Source organism: Magnolia sinica, chromosome 15 (assembly GCF_029962835.1).
Source record: "Magnolia sinica isolate HGM2019 chromosome 15, MsV1, whole genome shotgun sequence".
NCBI classification, from domain to species: Eukaryota; Viridiplantae; Streptophyta; class Magnoliopsida; order Magnoliales; family Magnoliaceae; genus Magnolia; species Magnolia sinica.
Genome location: NC_080587.1, coordinates 34,897,876 through 34,914,298, shown reverse-complemented (window position 1 = coordinate 34,914,298; position 16,423 = coordinate 34,897,876). Strand labels below are relative to the sequence as shown.

Sequence of the window (16,423 nt, the reverse complement as noted above, 5' to 3'; positions counted from 1 at the left end):
GTTCATCCTATTAAGAGGAATATTGTGTGAATATGATCATCTTATATCTCCTTCTCGAGCTCATATTCCTTTATAGAAGGAAGATCTGATTCCATTCGATCATTTTGGCAGCATTCTGGCCTCGTATTCATTATTGCGCAACAACATGATGTTGCGCGAGCCAACATCATGTTGTTGCACGGTCCGGCACAAAGTCCTCCTCTTCCTCTTCCTCTTTCTTCCTTCTCTTCTCAATACCTTTGAAGTCTTCTTCTCTGGAGCTCTGACCTACTTCGTAATTTCAAAGTCCCTAAATGAGAATGGGAGTGGGGTATTTATAGGCCTCCGCACGTGCAAACCCTCGATCTTTTTGTCATGAGACCCATCTTTCATCAGATTCCGGTCATTCAACTAATCCTGGTCATACTAACATTGTGCGAGTACGCGTAAATAATGTGGGCGTTTGTGTGGATCCACGCAATCAATGCTCCTTGCGTGGGTATGCGCAATGTGTTACGCATTCAATATTTCTTTATTTCCTTTCCTTCTTCAATCTTAATTTTCTTTTTCCTTTAATCATCATTCATTATTTTTGTACCTCAACAAAAATATATTTGAACTTTCAATAAATTGGTTCCCTTATAAAGTAGCAACGACTTGATTGTAGTATATTCAAGGCTTCTATCATGTTGAGAGTCAATGATAGATATATGGAATCTAAAAATCAATCCCTTATAAAAACAGGTAAGAAAATAATCATAGCCTTCGTACGTATCCAATGTGCCCAGAGTAAACAATGGATCAAAATAAACTAGAAATACTTCTTCATTCAAACTAAATATCAATGAATTGTTCAACACAAAAATTAAATAACTTAAATCAAAGTAAAATAAACATTAAGAGAAACTACAAGATTCACCTCTTAGCTCTAACTAACAAATTAACCAACCCTAGACATGATTAAAAGAAACTCAAACGGAAAAACATAAAAAACTAATTAAAACCAAAGGATTGAAGAAGAGAGAGGACTCCTTGAAGCTCCATAACTCCTTACTCGACTCCTTATACCCTAATTCGTATCTAGTAAAGCAAGAAACATCCATTTATATAACTTTGATTCGTACTGACTTCAAACCGACTATGAATTTACCTAGCTTTCGCGCCTTTGATGGCATCAAGTTCCCATTGAAGGGTCTAGGTGAAATCAAGAAACTATCCAGTAATGAACTTTTAAGTTCGCGTATTTTCTTGATGTCATCGAACCACCTTCGATGGCATCAAGCTTGGCTTTAATGGAATCAAACACTCCTTTGATGGCATCAAAGAGTGTATGAATATGTCCAGCAACAAATTGGAGAATTCCCTTAATTTTGTGATAGGATCGAAGGTGGCTTTGATGGCATTGGCACTTACTTTGATCGCATCGAAGGTGTCATCGATGTCATTGAATGGTTGATTTTTGCACTTTAAATCCTCAGGTTTCTTCTTTCCTTGCTTGGTTTTCTTGGATCTTAGACTTTTAAAATTTTCAATCTTGACCCCCATAGATCCAAACCTTCAATTAGTTATTCTTTGAACATTAAATCTATACTTTAAGCATCCTTTTCTCCCTAGCTCTCAAAATTACCTTGTAAGAGAAAACATAAGTAATTAGATTGATTAAGTGCATCCATGTTCTTAAAACCAAAGCATAACAATGGGAAAATATATAATATTTTACTCTCAACACATGAGGTTCCTCTACAGATGCGTTAGTTGTTAGGGAAAGAGGTTCTAAGCAGGAGAAGGAAATTCGCGATCTTGGTTCAAGTCTAAGGGAAAAAGGAAGATGAAGTGCTGAAATTGTGGAAGAATGGGGCATATGAAGAAGGATTATTGAAATCCTAAAGCCTAAAAAGCAGATAAATCAAAAGAATCACCAAGAGAGTCCAATACAGTGGAATCTAGTGAAGAGGATGGTGGTTGTGATATTCTTACCACATCTAAATCCAGGTATCTCAGCAACGAGTAGATTTTGGATTCAGAGGCTTTAAGGAAGAATCTAATATCTATAGGTGCTCTCAAGGAGCTTAGGTACAAATTCACAGGGTTTGATTGTGTCCTAAATGTTTCAAAAGGGGCACTCATTGTGATGAAGGCACAGTAAAATGGAAACCTTTACAAGTTGATTAGGAATACTGAAATAGGAGGAGTTACGACGTCTGTAGTGGAGTCCACATTGACACATTTTTGGCATGTGCGCTTAGGCCATATGAGCGATCGTAGTATGAAGGTACTTAATTTTGGATAATTATTTGATTCCTGCATTTAAAAGTATTGCTTTTAATATATAAGAGCATTATATATATATATATATGGTAAAAAGAAATCACCGTTGTTTTTTAAGTCTGGAAAACATGTAAGTAAATGGGTGCTTGATTATGTGCATTCGAATATATGGGAGTTGTCGCCCATTGTTTCCGAATGGGGTTATCATTTTTTATCTCATTCATAGATGACTACTCTAAAAAAGTTTGGGTTTACTTTATGAAGCATAAATCTGATGTTTTAACCACCTTCAAGAAGTGGAAGGTGATGGTGGAAAAGTAGACAGGGCAGAAGTTGAAAATATTAAAGATAGAAAATGGTCGTGAATTTAGTTAGAAGGAATTTAATTAGTTATGTAAGGATGAGGGGATTATAAGGCACAATAAAATAATGCATATAGTAAAGTAGATGGTGTGGTGGAATGAATGAATCAGACTCTCTTGGAGAGACCCCAAAGTATATTGAGTAATGTTACATTTGGTAAGGTGTTATAGACTGAAGCTATCAATACTGCTTGTTGGTTAGTGAATATGTCCCTGTCTAAGCCGATTGATTGTATAATTTCAAAAGAATAGTGGAGTGGTCATGATGTAGACTACTTAAGGTTGCGACTATTTAGTTGTGATGCTTACACTTATATACCGTCAGTTGAGAGAGATAAGCTAGGCCAAAGGGCGAAGAAGTGTACGTTTGTGGGCTATAACGATGATAGAAAGGTATACAAGCTGTATAACTGAGTCACACAGAAGAGCACGATAAGCCATAACGTTAGGTTTGATGAGGATTCTTTGTTCCATAAGGATGAACACAAGGAAATAGGAAAATCAGCAGTAATTTTTGTTGAAATTGAAAAAGGTGAGACACGGGTAGAAGATAAACCATAAAAAGAGGTATATGAGCAGGTGGAGCAATCACCTATAAGGAGGAATCCACTGAGAGATCGTAAATTACCAACGAGATATAGAGATGAATCGAATGTTACATTCACCCTTATTACAGATTAGGGGGATTCATCTTCCTTCCTTGAACTATTCGATGTAAGCTGAGAAATGGATGATGGTGATGTAGGAAGAGATAGATTCTTTGTATAAGAATGAGATGTGAGAGCTGGTGGAGCTTCCCATTGAGGATAGTGTGATCAGTTGTAAGTGGATATATCAAAAGAAACATGATAAATACAAGGCCAGACATGTAGGGAAGGGTGTGCGCAGAAGGAGTGCCACGCCCCAAACTCGGGAACCAAGGTCACAGAATTCCCAATTGCCGAATCCGGTGCCAATACCCTCTGTAGTACCCCATTTTCAGCTCCCAGCACCCATACGCCAGATTCCGATCCTGAAATCCTACAAGGAGGATTTTTCAACATACATTTATCTCATAAGAAGCATAACCCCAAGTTTACGCAAATCAACAATGCAACATGATCATCACATATCCACTAATATAAATATTTGAATACAATGCTGAAAGGGAAATACATATATCGAAAATCAAAGCTCTAAAAGACAACTGCACGCTCCAAGCTCAACGCTGCTACGACCTAACGCTACCTGCATGCATCTATCGTGCATAAGCTTATAGAAAACTTAGAGGGTGGTGTAAGTGTATGTGCAAGGTAAGTGTTAAGTATGTAATATCAGAGCAATGCAGAAGCATGCTGGTCAGTTCAGAAATACCATCAGCCTTATCCAGGCTATGTGAGACAAAAACATAATAAGCCAATATCATATACTGAGGAGGAAGCAATGTAGATCAGCTATGCAATATGGAGACATAGTAAGCTAAATATCATATATTGAGGATGCAATGCAATATGCAAATCCTGACGAGTCCATGAATACCGTCAACCTTATCTAGGCCATATAAATGCAGAAATATAGTAACCCAAATACCAAATATCGTGGATGTAATGCAATATGCAAATCCTGGCGCGCCTATAATACCATCAACCTTATTCAGGATATGCAATACAAAAGCATAGTAAATCAAATGCTATGTGCTAAGGATACAAAGTAATATGCGGTGCAAATGAAATGACCAAACGGGAGTGTGAAGTCAGGATGATAGTATGTAGTATCGCAAGCTGTGGGGTCCATCACAAGGGACTTCTATCCAAACCAATCTCATACCTAAATTTAGATAGCTAGACTCAATGTGGTAAACTCCTGATCTCAGGTTGGTCGCATGCCCCAACCGAAATCCTGGCCATTATGAAGGTACGCATAATAATTAGCTACGCACCACTAGTCCGAGTAGATAGTGAATGAATGAATGAATGAGTAAAATGTTGACTATGCAACTCCTGCACATATCAGTACCATACATCTCTGGGATCATCACTGGGGTCTAAAATACTCTACACCAGCTTACCACCCTATCCGAGTACATAACTGGGTAAGTGGAAGAGACCTCACTATCCACTGCTAATATCGGGCCCGTCTTGTCAATAGCGGACCCATTCCTCAACATGGTCAAAATCAACCTAGATATTGCCCCCTCACTCAGGCAGATATTGCCCCCTTCTAACCGACCATGACACAGTGGGAGACGCGGCCTACTGGTATACGGCCCTCATGCGCTCATGTATATTCACTCGGTTTAGACGTTGGAGTGTCCCCTGGCCTCAAGGGTTTAGAGATTTTCACTAAGGGACATCTATGGTGCCCGTATGCTAGAACCAAATATTTTTGGTGTCACATCTGGCTATCCATAACATGCCTGTGGAGGCCACAGTCCTGATATCGCTAAGGCGTACGGTGGTCATATCACAAAATGCAAGATGCATGAGTCATACCATCCAGTCATGCAGCAATCCTACGAGTACCGCGAGCTCATGTGGGCAACTCCTCCTATCAGGGAGTCTCATAATAATCCGCCCAATGGCATGTACTATGATCAATCACACCTCATATCAAGCGTACATATGATGTGCATGGCATGGATCGTGGAGCTATACTAAGCATGTTATATGATGATGATGTACTCTCCACATATCAAGGATGGGCCTAGACGTCCGACTCATATCAAGAATGGGCCTAACGAGGCCTAAGGAAAGGTCACAATATGGACATTTAACCATCATTGCCCATCAATGTGGACATTCAACCAACATTTCTCCCAAGGTGTGGCCCTCATAGGGCTAAATATATGGTGGACCCATGGCATCACATAAGGGCCTCATACACAACATAATGGGCCTCACACAAGGGCCTTTTATACATCACAATAGGCCTCACACAAAGGCCCAATATACATCACATCGAGCCTCACCATATGGGCCTCATATACATCATATTGGACCTCATCAAATGGGCAGCAAATACATCACATTGGGCCTCATCATTGTGCCACAAATACATCACATTGGGCCTCATCATTGGGCCATAATTATATCATATTAGGCCACACACAAGGGCCTCATACACATCCCATTGGGCCTCACTCATAGGCCTCATGTATATTATAATGGGCCTCACCAAAGGGCCACAAATACATCATATTGGGCCACACACAAGGGCCCATGGGTTAGGCACAAGGGATGGGTAGTGAGTGCATCACATACATCATAGTGGGCTTAATGGAGCAGCCCATATAGTCCAAAAAATGAATGGACAACAAGGTCAATATACACATCAAGATGGGCCTCACAAATCTGCCCTATGGTCTGGAAAATTAGGTGGACAGATTGCCTACAATGCATACCTCAAGGTGGGCCTATTGCACCACCAAAATGGGCCCAATGGGGCAGCCCATAATCCAGGAAAAATAGATGGGCAGCTTGGATCGTACATCACAGCGGGCCGCACAAATGAACGGCATACATACATCACGATGGGCCGCACAAACGGACGGCATAGATATATAATGCATCACGGTGTCCTTCACAGGGATGAAACATATACATTCAAGGTGGGGGTCCCACCATCCAGTAGCCTGGACGGTGCTGGACATACGTGCAGGGTGGGACCCCATACAGATGGATGATGCTGATAAAATACATAGATAATGATGGGTCCCACCCGCCCTAGATAGATGGATGGAGTGGATATAGAATAAATACATCAAGGTGGGTCCTACCCACCCTGGACAGATGGACAGAGTGGATATAGAATAAATACATCAAGGTAGGCCCCACCTACCCTAGACAGATGGACGGAGTGGATATAGAATAAATACATGAAGTTGGGCCCCACCTCACATGTGTCACAAGTGCAAGGTGGGCCCCATCATCCAACAATGGACAGGCGGAGTGGATATACAATACACGTATCAGAGGTGGGGTCCACATCCCCAAATGGATGGACGGTTGGATGTAAGATACGTACATCAAGGTGGGTCCCACCCCCACACGTGCCACACATGTGGGGTGGGCCCACATCCAAAACAAATAGACGGTGTGTATGAAATACATAAATCATACGAGACCCACAGAACTTGCTGACGTCAATCCAGCAGCTATATTGCTACTGGACGATGACGATTTCATGGATGAAACATATACAATGGTGGGTTCACACATGTGGGACCCACTAGCTTTAGAATAAAGTTGATATTTGTGTTTTCCCTTCTCGTCCAGGCTGCTGGACGGTGCCAGCAGCGCTGGACCGTCCAACCACCTGTTGGACGTCAGTAAAGTGGGCCCCATGGTGGCTGCCATGGATATAAAATACATACTTTGTGGTGGGGTCCATCAAGGTGGGCCACGCAGCCCCGGAATCGAGCTGGTATTGTGTTTTACTTCATCCAGCTGGCCCAAAAAATGGGCAACAAGATAGGCCCTCCTTGGTGGATAACTGGATGGTCCCCACTGAATGGACAGCCTGGATATCATGCATCATCAAGTAAGCCATATATCATTAACACCAAAAGAGAGAGAGAGAGAGAGAGAGAGAAATGGCAGAGATGGGAGGAGTTCCGCCACTATGAGCTCCTCCATGGACATGCATACATCAAGATGGGCCCCAAAAACTGTATGGACCCTAAATCACAACCAAGATCTAGCAGCATGAACACCCACCGATTGTAAATCTTCTTGGTCCCTTAGAATCCTTAGCTCTTAAGCTCTCCCTTTAATGGAGGATGATGAGGATTGAAGGGTGGAGATGGGTGATGAGGGGGTTGAAAGTGGGCCACACCTAGCTTCTCCTCTTGGAAAGCTTGGACATCCACCCTTGTTGCTTGGAAAGAATGGTGGAGAGAATGAGAGAGAGAAGAGATGTAAGAGAGAGGGATAGGTGATGGATAGAGTGATGGGTGATTGGTGGTATGGGTTGTGTTGACTTTGGGTGAGAGAGGGATGGGTGTGATGGGATATGTACTTAACTTATACATTGATTGATTGATTTAATATTTGGTAGAGATTCTCTTGGGTTTTGCAAATGAGCACCATTTTTCTTAAAATAAATGTGAGCCCACAACTCCTGGTCTAGGTATCGCATAGACGCATGAGACGCAGTGTTGAAACCGCTGCAACGGCGCGGTCGCGATGGTATAGGTCTCGGGTCGAGTCGACTGGAGTTGACAGGGTGCAACCCAGGGTCACGCACAAATGCTATCTACAAGTCGCAGGTCACCAGAATTCAACCGGGAGGACACGGGATCTTACGGAATGGTACGGACTAGGATATAGGTCTTACAATGAGGGTATTGACTTTAGTGAGATTTTCCCACCTGTAGTCAAGCAGGTATCTATCAGATTTGTGTTGGCACGAGTTGCCTAATACAATCTAGAACTGGAACAAATGGATTTGAAAACTGCTTTCTTACATGGGAAATTGGAAGGGCATATCTACATAAAGCAACCAGAAAATTTTAAGATATAGGGATCAGAGAATAAGGTTTGTAGGTTAAGAAGGTCTTTATATGCTTGAAAATAGTCACTTACATAGTGGTATAAGAAATTTGATACTTTCATAGTGAGTCAGCGGTTTATCGAAAATGAATATGATCATTGTATCTACTTCAAGATACTAAGTGATAGAAAATTCATTGTACTGGCATGATAAGTTAATGACATGCTTATCACCAATCATAACATGTCTAAGATCAATATATTAAAGACTCAATTATCAGAGACATTACAAATGAAAGATCTGGGAGTTGCAAAGAGGACTCTCAGCATTGATATTCATAGCGATAATGAGAAGAGCTGGTTACAGTTATCTCAAATAGAATACCTGGAGAAGATATTGGCCAAGTTTGGGATAGACAATGATAAACTAGTTAAAACACCCCATACTGCTCACTTTTGGCTTTCTTAATAAAAATGTCCCATTATAGATGAAGAAAAGTGGTTTATCTCGTATGCCCTATTCGAGCTGAGTTGATGTATGTTATGGTCTCTATGAAATCGGATCTTTCACATGCAGTTGGTGTTGTGAGAAGATACATGTCAAACCCTAGCAAGTAATATTGGGAGATAGTGAAATGGCTACTTCGTTATCTATGAGCTACAACGGACTATGTCTTGATATTTGAGAAATTAGAGGAAAAACTTGTATGATATTTTGATTAAGACTACGTAGGGAATGTGGACAACAAAAGTTTGATTTCTTGTTACTCATTTGTGCTAATGCATGGAGCGATTAGTTGGATGTCGAAGCTTTAGTTTGTGGTTACTCTTTCTACAATCGAAGTTGAGTATATAGTAGTAAAGAGGCATTCTAAGAAGGTGTTTGGTTGAGAGGAATGATAAATGAATTAGGGCTTTAGCAGGAGACTGTGTCGGTTAATTGTGATAGCTAAGCATGATCAATTTGGCAAAGAATACAGTATATTATTCATGTACTAAGCATATTAATGTTCGTCATCAATTTATCGATAGGTGTTTGAGAAAGGCAGTACTACTCTTGAGAAGATCCATACGAGCATGGATCTAACAGATATGCTACAAAGGTGGTTCTCGCCGAGAAGTTCAAATTATGTTCGACTTCTCTAAGTCTAGCAAAGGTTTGATGAAGATAGTGTATGCACGAGAAGCGACAACAGTAAAGCTATGATGGAGATAATTAGAGATGGATCCTAGTGGTATCTCTTATGATGATTTAAGCCATGGTCGATATTGTTGTTTAGATGCCTTTAATCTGTGCAGAAACAGGGGAGTTTGACCGATCGAACAGGCTTCTTAATCGATCGAGTGAACCCTATATTAGACAGATTGGTCTTTAGATAGTTTTGGACAGGTTCAATCGATCGACCTCGAAGGTTCGAATGATCGACAAAATTCAAAATTTTCATGTAAACTCCCTAAACACTTTAGAGCATGTTTGATTGATCGAACATGTGGTGGCTCGATCTATCGAGAATTGCTCGATCAATGTCGATCAATCAATGCTTAGATCAATGGCATGTGAAGTTTTGTGTAATTGCGCGAATTGTTTACTATTCCGGATGTAACACTATATATATGGGTGTAATATGGGATTAGGGTATCATTAAGGGAGAGGGGCTTGTTCTAGAGAGAGACTATGGTTTTCTAAAGGATTTCGCATATGTAAGTTCATCTAATCTCTTATAATCCATTTTCGTACTAGATTAGCTTGTCGCTTTGTGTTGTGGTATTTTCCCATAACATGTGACACTTGTTTTAATTTATGTTTGAGGATGCACACCCATACATTATATTTCTCAACAAGTGACTTTTCTGGCTGCATGAAATTAGCGTATTCATGAATTTAAACTTGTTTGAATGTATGAAGTTAAACAATTTACAAATTTGAAAGTTCATATTTTGGTATCTTTATGAAATTGGAACTTCGTTAATTAACAAATTTGTTTTCTGAGATTTCTTTTGTCAAATTCATGACTTTGTAGACTTATTTTTTGGTTAGGTTAATCAAATTACATTTTAGGGGAGAGGTTCCAAGTCCTTTGAAATCAATTCAGATTTTAAATTCAAACCATAAAATTAATGGACGGCATAATTAATGTTGAAATCAAATATAATAAAAAGATAGTTGAATAATGGATCTAAGCCATCCATTATGTGCCTCACCTTTGGTGAGAAACTTCCTAATATCCTACCTATAGTTAGGAAAATAGCAAGCATGATTATAATAGAAATGTGTTTGATTATTGATCTTGATCATTCATTATGTCTAGACCACCTTTGATTGGATGATTTAAATCTCCGAGCAATGGTTGGTAAATGGATTATCCATATTTATGATACTATAAAAAAAAAAAAAAAAAAACAAATAACCATTGTCCATCATATGGATTTGTTCGTTGCCACAGAAATTAAAACTCGCATTGAATTTAGTTTCGCGAATGTGGAAGAAGTTCCATCATAATCTAACCTTGTGGTCTGATTATATGATTTTGCAACAAGATAGATTTTAAGCCTTTAATTGACCCATCATGTTGGTATTTAATAGTGCATACCCACCTACAACCAATTTATTTCTTTTTGGGTGATAGAGAAACAAAAGTCCACGTGTTAGTGCAATGATTGCAATAATCTCTTCTTTTATGGCTTTTAATCACTCAGGATGAGTAATCACATCATGGTGAGAGGTAGGTATCACTTCCCTTAATAGGGCCAAAACATATGCTTAGAAAGATGATCTAAGATGATGATAAGACACAAAGTGAGATATAGGGTGTAGGGTATAGGAGCGAGTACATTTTTAGAGTACAATAGTAGATCAATATCTATGGATGACTATGCTGATGTAAGAACCCCATTTAAAGGTGATGGTGGTAAACATGAATTCGATTATCTATGAGTGTTACCCTAGGACGTTGGAGTAAGAGAAAATGAGAAGGAAATAGGAACATCCGGAGGTTAAGGAGCCAAAAGTTGATTTTCTGAAACTAACTCCTCACAAGATGTGTCAAAATAAGGAATATCTTTAAAGAAGGTAACATCATCATTAATATAGAAATAACCAGTTAGAAGATCAAAGCACTCATAACTTTGTTGTATACTTGAGTAACAAAGAAAAAGACACTTTGTAATACAAGTATCTGGCTTAAATAATTGCGAATCTTTATTTTTAGATAAAGGTGAAATTGCAAAAATGTTCAGGTTATTACATCCTCACACCATAAAGATTGACTTGCTCTAATCTCAAATGATGTTGATCAAACATACGAGAAAGGAAAACAAAGGGACATAAGCAAGAAGCAGAGAAATAAAAAGAAATATTAATTGCTTTGATTGAAAATGGAAGTGACAATGCACTATAGATAGCTTCGGGATTCATTAATCCAAGTACAAGAGAATTCATTCACTCTTAAATATGATCAAAAGATCTCATAAAAGGAGAAAATACATTAGTACTCTTCTTCCACTTCAAGGGGAAGGGGAAGATTTGCATTAGAAGGGAGAGTGAGAGAGAGAGAGAGAGAGAGAGAGAGAGAGACGCTAGAAAGAGAGAGAGGAAGGGAGGAAGAGAGAGAGAGAGAGAGAGAGAGAGAGAGAGACGTTGTGGGGGTGCTTTAAATGGGGTGGTGCCCAAGGTAGTTATTGGGCCCCACTCCCAAGTAGCCATTGCATGGGATTTTAACCAAAAAATCATCATGGTATTTCCAAATGTCCCAGATATTAGAAGGATTAAAAAAATGCCCTACCTAGTCACATGAAACCTTTAAAAAAAAAGGTTGGGATGAAATTACCCTTGACAACCTTTTGCGTTGTGCCAGCATGCATGCGACAAAGGCGGGAGGGGTTGGGATGGGGTAAACACTGTGGGGCCCACTATGGTGTTAGTAAGAAATCCACACCATTCAAATATTTTTTTCAAATCATTTTACGACACGAGCTAAAAAAATGAAGTAAATCTAAAGCTCAAGTGGGCCACACAACCGAAAACAATGGAGATCATACACTTATAGTAGAAACATTCATATGGCTGCAGAAGCTTTAAATCAGGCTAACACTTTTATTTTCTCAGTCCATCCCCATGGTAAGGAGTTTATGACCATTTGGGCCACTTAATGAACAGTTTAAATTGCATATAAACATCATAGTGGAGCCTAAAAAAGTTTGAATGGTAAGCAATTCATTTTCACTATTTTCAATCGTGTGGTCCACCCGAGTTTCAAATCTGTCCAATTTTTTGTCTCATGTCTTGACATGATCTTCCAAAATGAATGGATGGAGTGTATTTCCCACAAACATCTTGGTGAGCCCAACATATCTTAAGGTAGTAGAAACTACCTCCAAAAAGCTTCTCTCGAAATCTGCGTCAATGTAATGTGACGTAGCGCGGATCAGGTAATCGGACCTATCTAGAGATTGATGGTTCCGTGAGGCCCACTGTGATGTATATATTTTATCCACACTGTCTATCCATTTTAAAAGATTATTTTAGCGCATGAGTCCAAAAATGAGGGATATTAAAGGCTCATGTGGACCACACCATTGAAAGCTGTGAGATTGAAAATCTACCATTGAAAACCTTTTGGGGGCCATAAAATTTTTGGATGTAAATTATTTTTTGGCCCATGACATTAAATTAAATTCTAAATCCAATGGACAGAGTGGATTCGACACATAACCTACAGCAGAACCCACAACCCTTAATACATCACAACCTCGACCCTTACCACGTTACAACCTCAACCCTTACCACATTACAACCACGACCCCAACCCTTATAACATGACAACCTCGACCCTTACCACATCGCAACCACGACACTTCACATGACAACCTTACCACGTTACAACCTTAGCCCTTACCATGTTATAACCATGACCCTAACCCTTATAATATAACAACCTCGACCATTAACACATTATAACCACGACATCGACCCTTATAACATAAGGAACTTGACCCTTACCACTTTACAACCCCGACCCTTATAACATGAAAAACTTGACTCTTACTACATAACAATATCTACTTTTCACATGACAACATTAACCCTTACCACGTTACAACCTCGACCCTAATAACATGACAACTCCAACCCTCACTACATTACAACCACAACATCTACCTTTATAACATGACAACCTCAACCTTTAGAACATAACAATATCCACCATTTACATGACAACCTCGACCCTTACCACGTTACAACCTCAACTCCTACCATGTTACAACCACAACCTCGACCCTCGACCCTTAATACATTGCAATCACGACCTTTCACATAACAACCTCGACCCTTACCACGTTACAACCTCGATCCTTACCATATTACAACCACAAACCCAACTCTTATAACATAGTAACCTCGATCCTTAACATATTATAACCACAACCTGGACCCTTATAACACGAGGATCTCGACCCTTACCACATTACAACCATGACCCTTATAACATAAAAACCTCGACCCTTACCACATTACAACCATGACCCTTATAACATAAAAACCTCGACCCTTATCACATAACAATATCTACCTTTCACATTATAACCACAACCTCTACCTTTATAACATGACAACCTCGACACTTAACACATAACAATATATACCCTTCACATGACAACCTCGACCCTTACCACGTTACGACCTCGACCCTTATCACGTTACGACCACGACTCCGACCCTTATAACATGACAACCCCAACCCTTAACACATGAGAACCACGACCCAAACCCTTAACACACAACCTCAATTCTTAAAAAATGATATGTGTTTATCATCTTTTAAGGTAATGCATTACAACATGTAAATTTTATCTCCTTCATTGTCTTCCACATGATAACCATAACCATCATTATCTACTTTAAATCCCTTCTGAGAATCATTTCTCCTCATGACAACAACAACCACCGTCATCCCTCTCTATCCACAACCAAAAGTGACTTCCATATATAAGAAAATGTTATTCAAAAAAATAAAATAAATAATTCATTTAAAATGTCTTCCACATATTATTAGCTTGCTCATATGCTAGATAAGTTGATGAGGGTGGACGTACGCTAGAAAATGCAGTTGAAAGGAATGGTGGTGGGTCACTGGAAAATATTTTTTAAAAGGAAAAAGTCCGGGGAAAAATGCAAAAAAAAAAAAAAAAAGAAAAAAAAAGTTCCATACAGACACCAAGTTCTAAAGACAGGGGTAATTTAGTCCATTTTTTTTTAAAACAAAAAAACATGTAAGATGACTACCCTCAGAATATTTAAAACTTCTCATCCATTTAGAGATTTTACCATACCTAAATGCTAGTACAGTCAAATCCCCTATTGCATCACTCACTCTTTTTTTCTCGAGTCATGTCTTAGGTCATAGGTAAAGCCTTTATGGCTAAAAAGACATTACATATGCTAGAATACAGTTGTTGATATACACTTATGATGTGTACTAGGGCCCACCATAATCTCAACAACACATCCAATTTGTCCATCATATACGTCCCTTGATGCTCTCCTGCAGCCTGAAAAAATAGCCTGATTGATCACCAGATGGACCACATTGGAGGAAACATTTGGGATGGGATGCCCACCGTTAAAAACTTTCTAGTTTACGTCTGGGTCCACTATAATAGGTGTCGGACATCCAATCCATTCAGCGTATGCGCGCGTACTTTGATGTTTTCCTGAGGCTCAAACAAATTCAGCCCTGTCTACGTCATTTGCAGATTTTAGCAGTATTTACTGCCCCAAGCTCTAGTTATTTGGTAAGGTGTTTAGCTTCTAATTGCAATCCACACTAGCGAGATCTTGTAATCGCCCTTCTTCCTCCTCCTTATTCTTGCAAGAGAATTTCTTCTGGTTTTCGTGGAAATCGTGAGGTCAAGAGTTATGTTATTGTGCTAGATGAGCATGTAGGCCATATGGATGGTTGATATGGTGTTTTTCTTTTTTTCCTTTTTCTTATTAAAAAAAAAAAAAAAACAACTCATGACAGGAAGATCGCACTGGAGGCAAGATGAATGATGGCCCGGACAAGATGGCGGTAGAAACTGATAGTAGCACGCCCATCTGTGACAATGACAAGTGGAGGACGATGAACATGAAAAGGAAGAAGGTGTGGACGGAGGAGTGTTTGGCGGTGGCGGATAGTGTGCAGTGGTTAGCAGAGGTGGTGGTCAGATCGGAGCGGGCACGGATGGAAACAATGAGAGAGGTGGAAAGGATAAGAAGAGAAGCAGAGACGAGGAAAGGAGAAATGGATCTTAAGCGAACGGAGATCATTACCAACACACAGTTGGAGATCACTAGGCTTCTTGTAGGCAAAGATGGAGATGGTAGTGTTGTTCAGTCTTCCTTGAGGATTGGAAGGATAAACTGAAGTATCTGACTCTGTTTAAGTTTAAAACTAGGGCAGTAAAATAACAAGATGTGGGGCCAGAGCCTCTCTGCAGATTGCCGGTCCCGCAGCTTATGATTTGCCTACGACCGTCGGAAGGTAGGTAGGGCCCACCGTGATGTTCCTGAGAAATCCACCCCCCTTAATCAATTTTCCAGCTCATTTTAAGCCATGATCCCAAAATTAATGTGGATCCAAAACTCAAGTGGGCCACACGACAGGAAAAAGTGGGGAGTGAAATGCCTATCTTTGAAACCTCCGTGGGTCCACCTTGGTGTTTATATGTTTATATGTCATTCAAGCCGTTAATAAAGTGATAACTAGTGGTATGAACTGAAAACACAAAAATATTAGTCCGACATAAATCTTTTGTGTACATCCACGAATGTTTCGACAGTCAATATTCAATCCCCACTGTTTCGCTTGTAACCCACTCGAGTGATGAATCTGCCCGATATTTTTTGTCTCATTTCCCGACATCAGCTGGCTAAACGGATGAACGGGTGGATTTCTCACAAACATCACAATTGCCCCCACCTAACGTCAGCATCCCTCACGTGGACTGCAAATGCATCCCTCAATTACGAGCCGGGTGGTTTTATTTTAAACCTTTGTACCTTCATGGTGGGGCCATTTATGAAAGGTTTGGATCCTACGTACGTATGCAAGACTTTGAAGTCTTGCACAAGGCTGTGTAGATGAGCTGGGCTATTCACACGTGTGCAAAGATGCTCAATGGTGCTCGTGTGTGTGTGTGTATGTATATATAGAGTCATGCTCTGTGTGTATTAATGCTCACACACAATTAGTTGGACATTGCATTTTCGTCCAACTAGCCATGCATTTAATGAAAGCAATCCCTCTTGATTAATGAAAGTAAATGCTTCCACCGCATACTTATTTCATTTTGGCATGGAAAAGG

General features: G+C 39.8%; 1 protein-coding gene across 1 annotated transcript in view; it reads left to right on the top strand.

The window, feature by feature from the left end:
* LOC131227636 (trihelix transcription factor ENAP2) overlaps positions 1-15,930 on the top strand; it is a 33,226-nt gene extending 17,296 nt beyond the window's left edge. Inside the window, exon 2 of the mRNA XM_058223438.1 lies at positions 15,100-15,930. Coding sequence (XP_058079421.1) covers positions 15,100-15,483 — 384 coding nt within the window. The 3' untranslated portion in view covers positions 15,484-15,930. The remainder of the gene's footprint in view (positions 1-15,099) is intronic.
* The last annotated feature ends 493 nt before the right edge of the window (positions 15,931-16,423 follow it).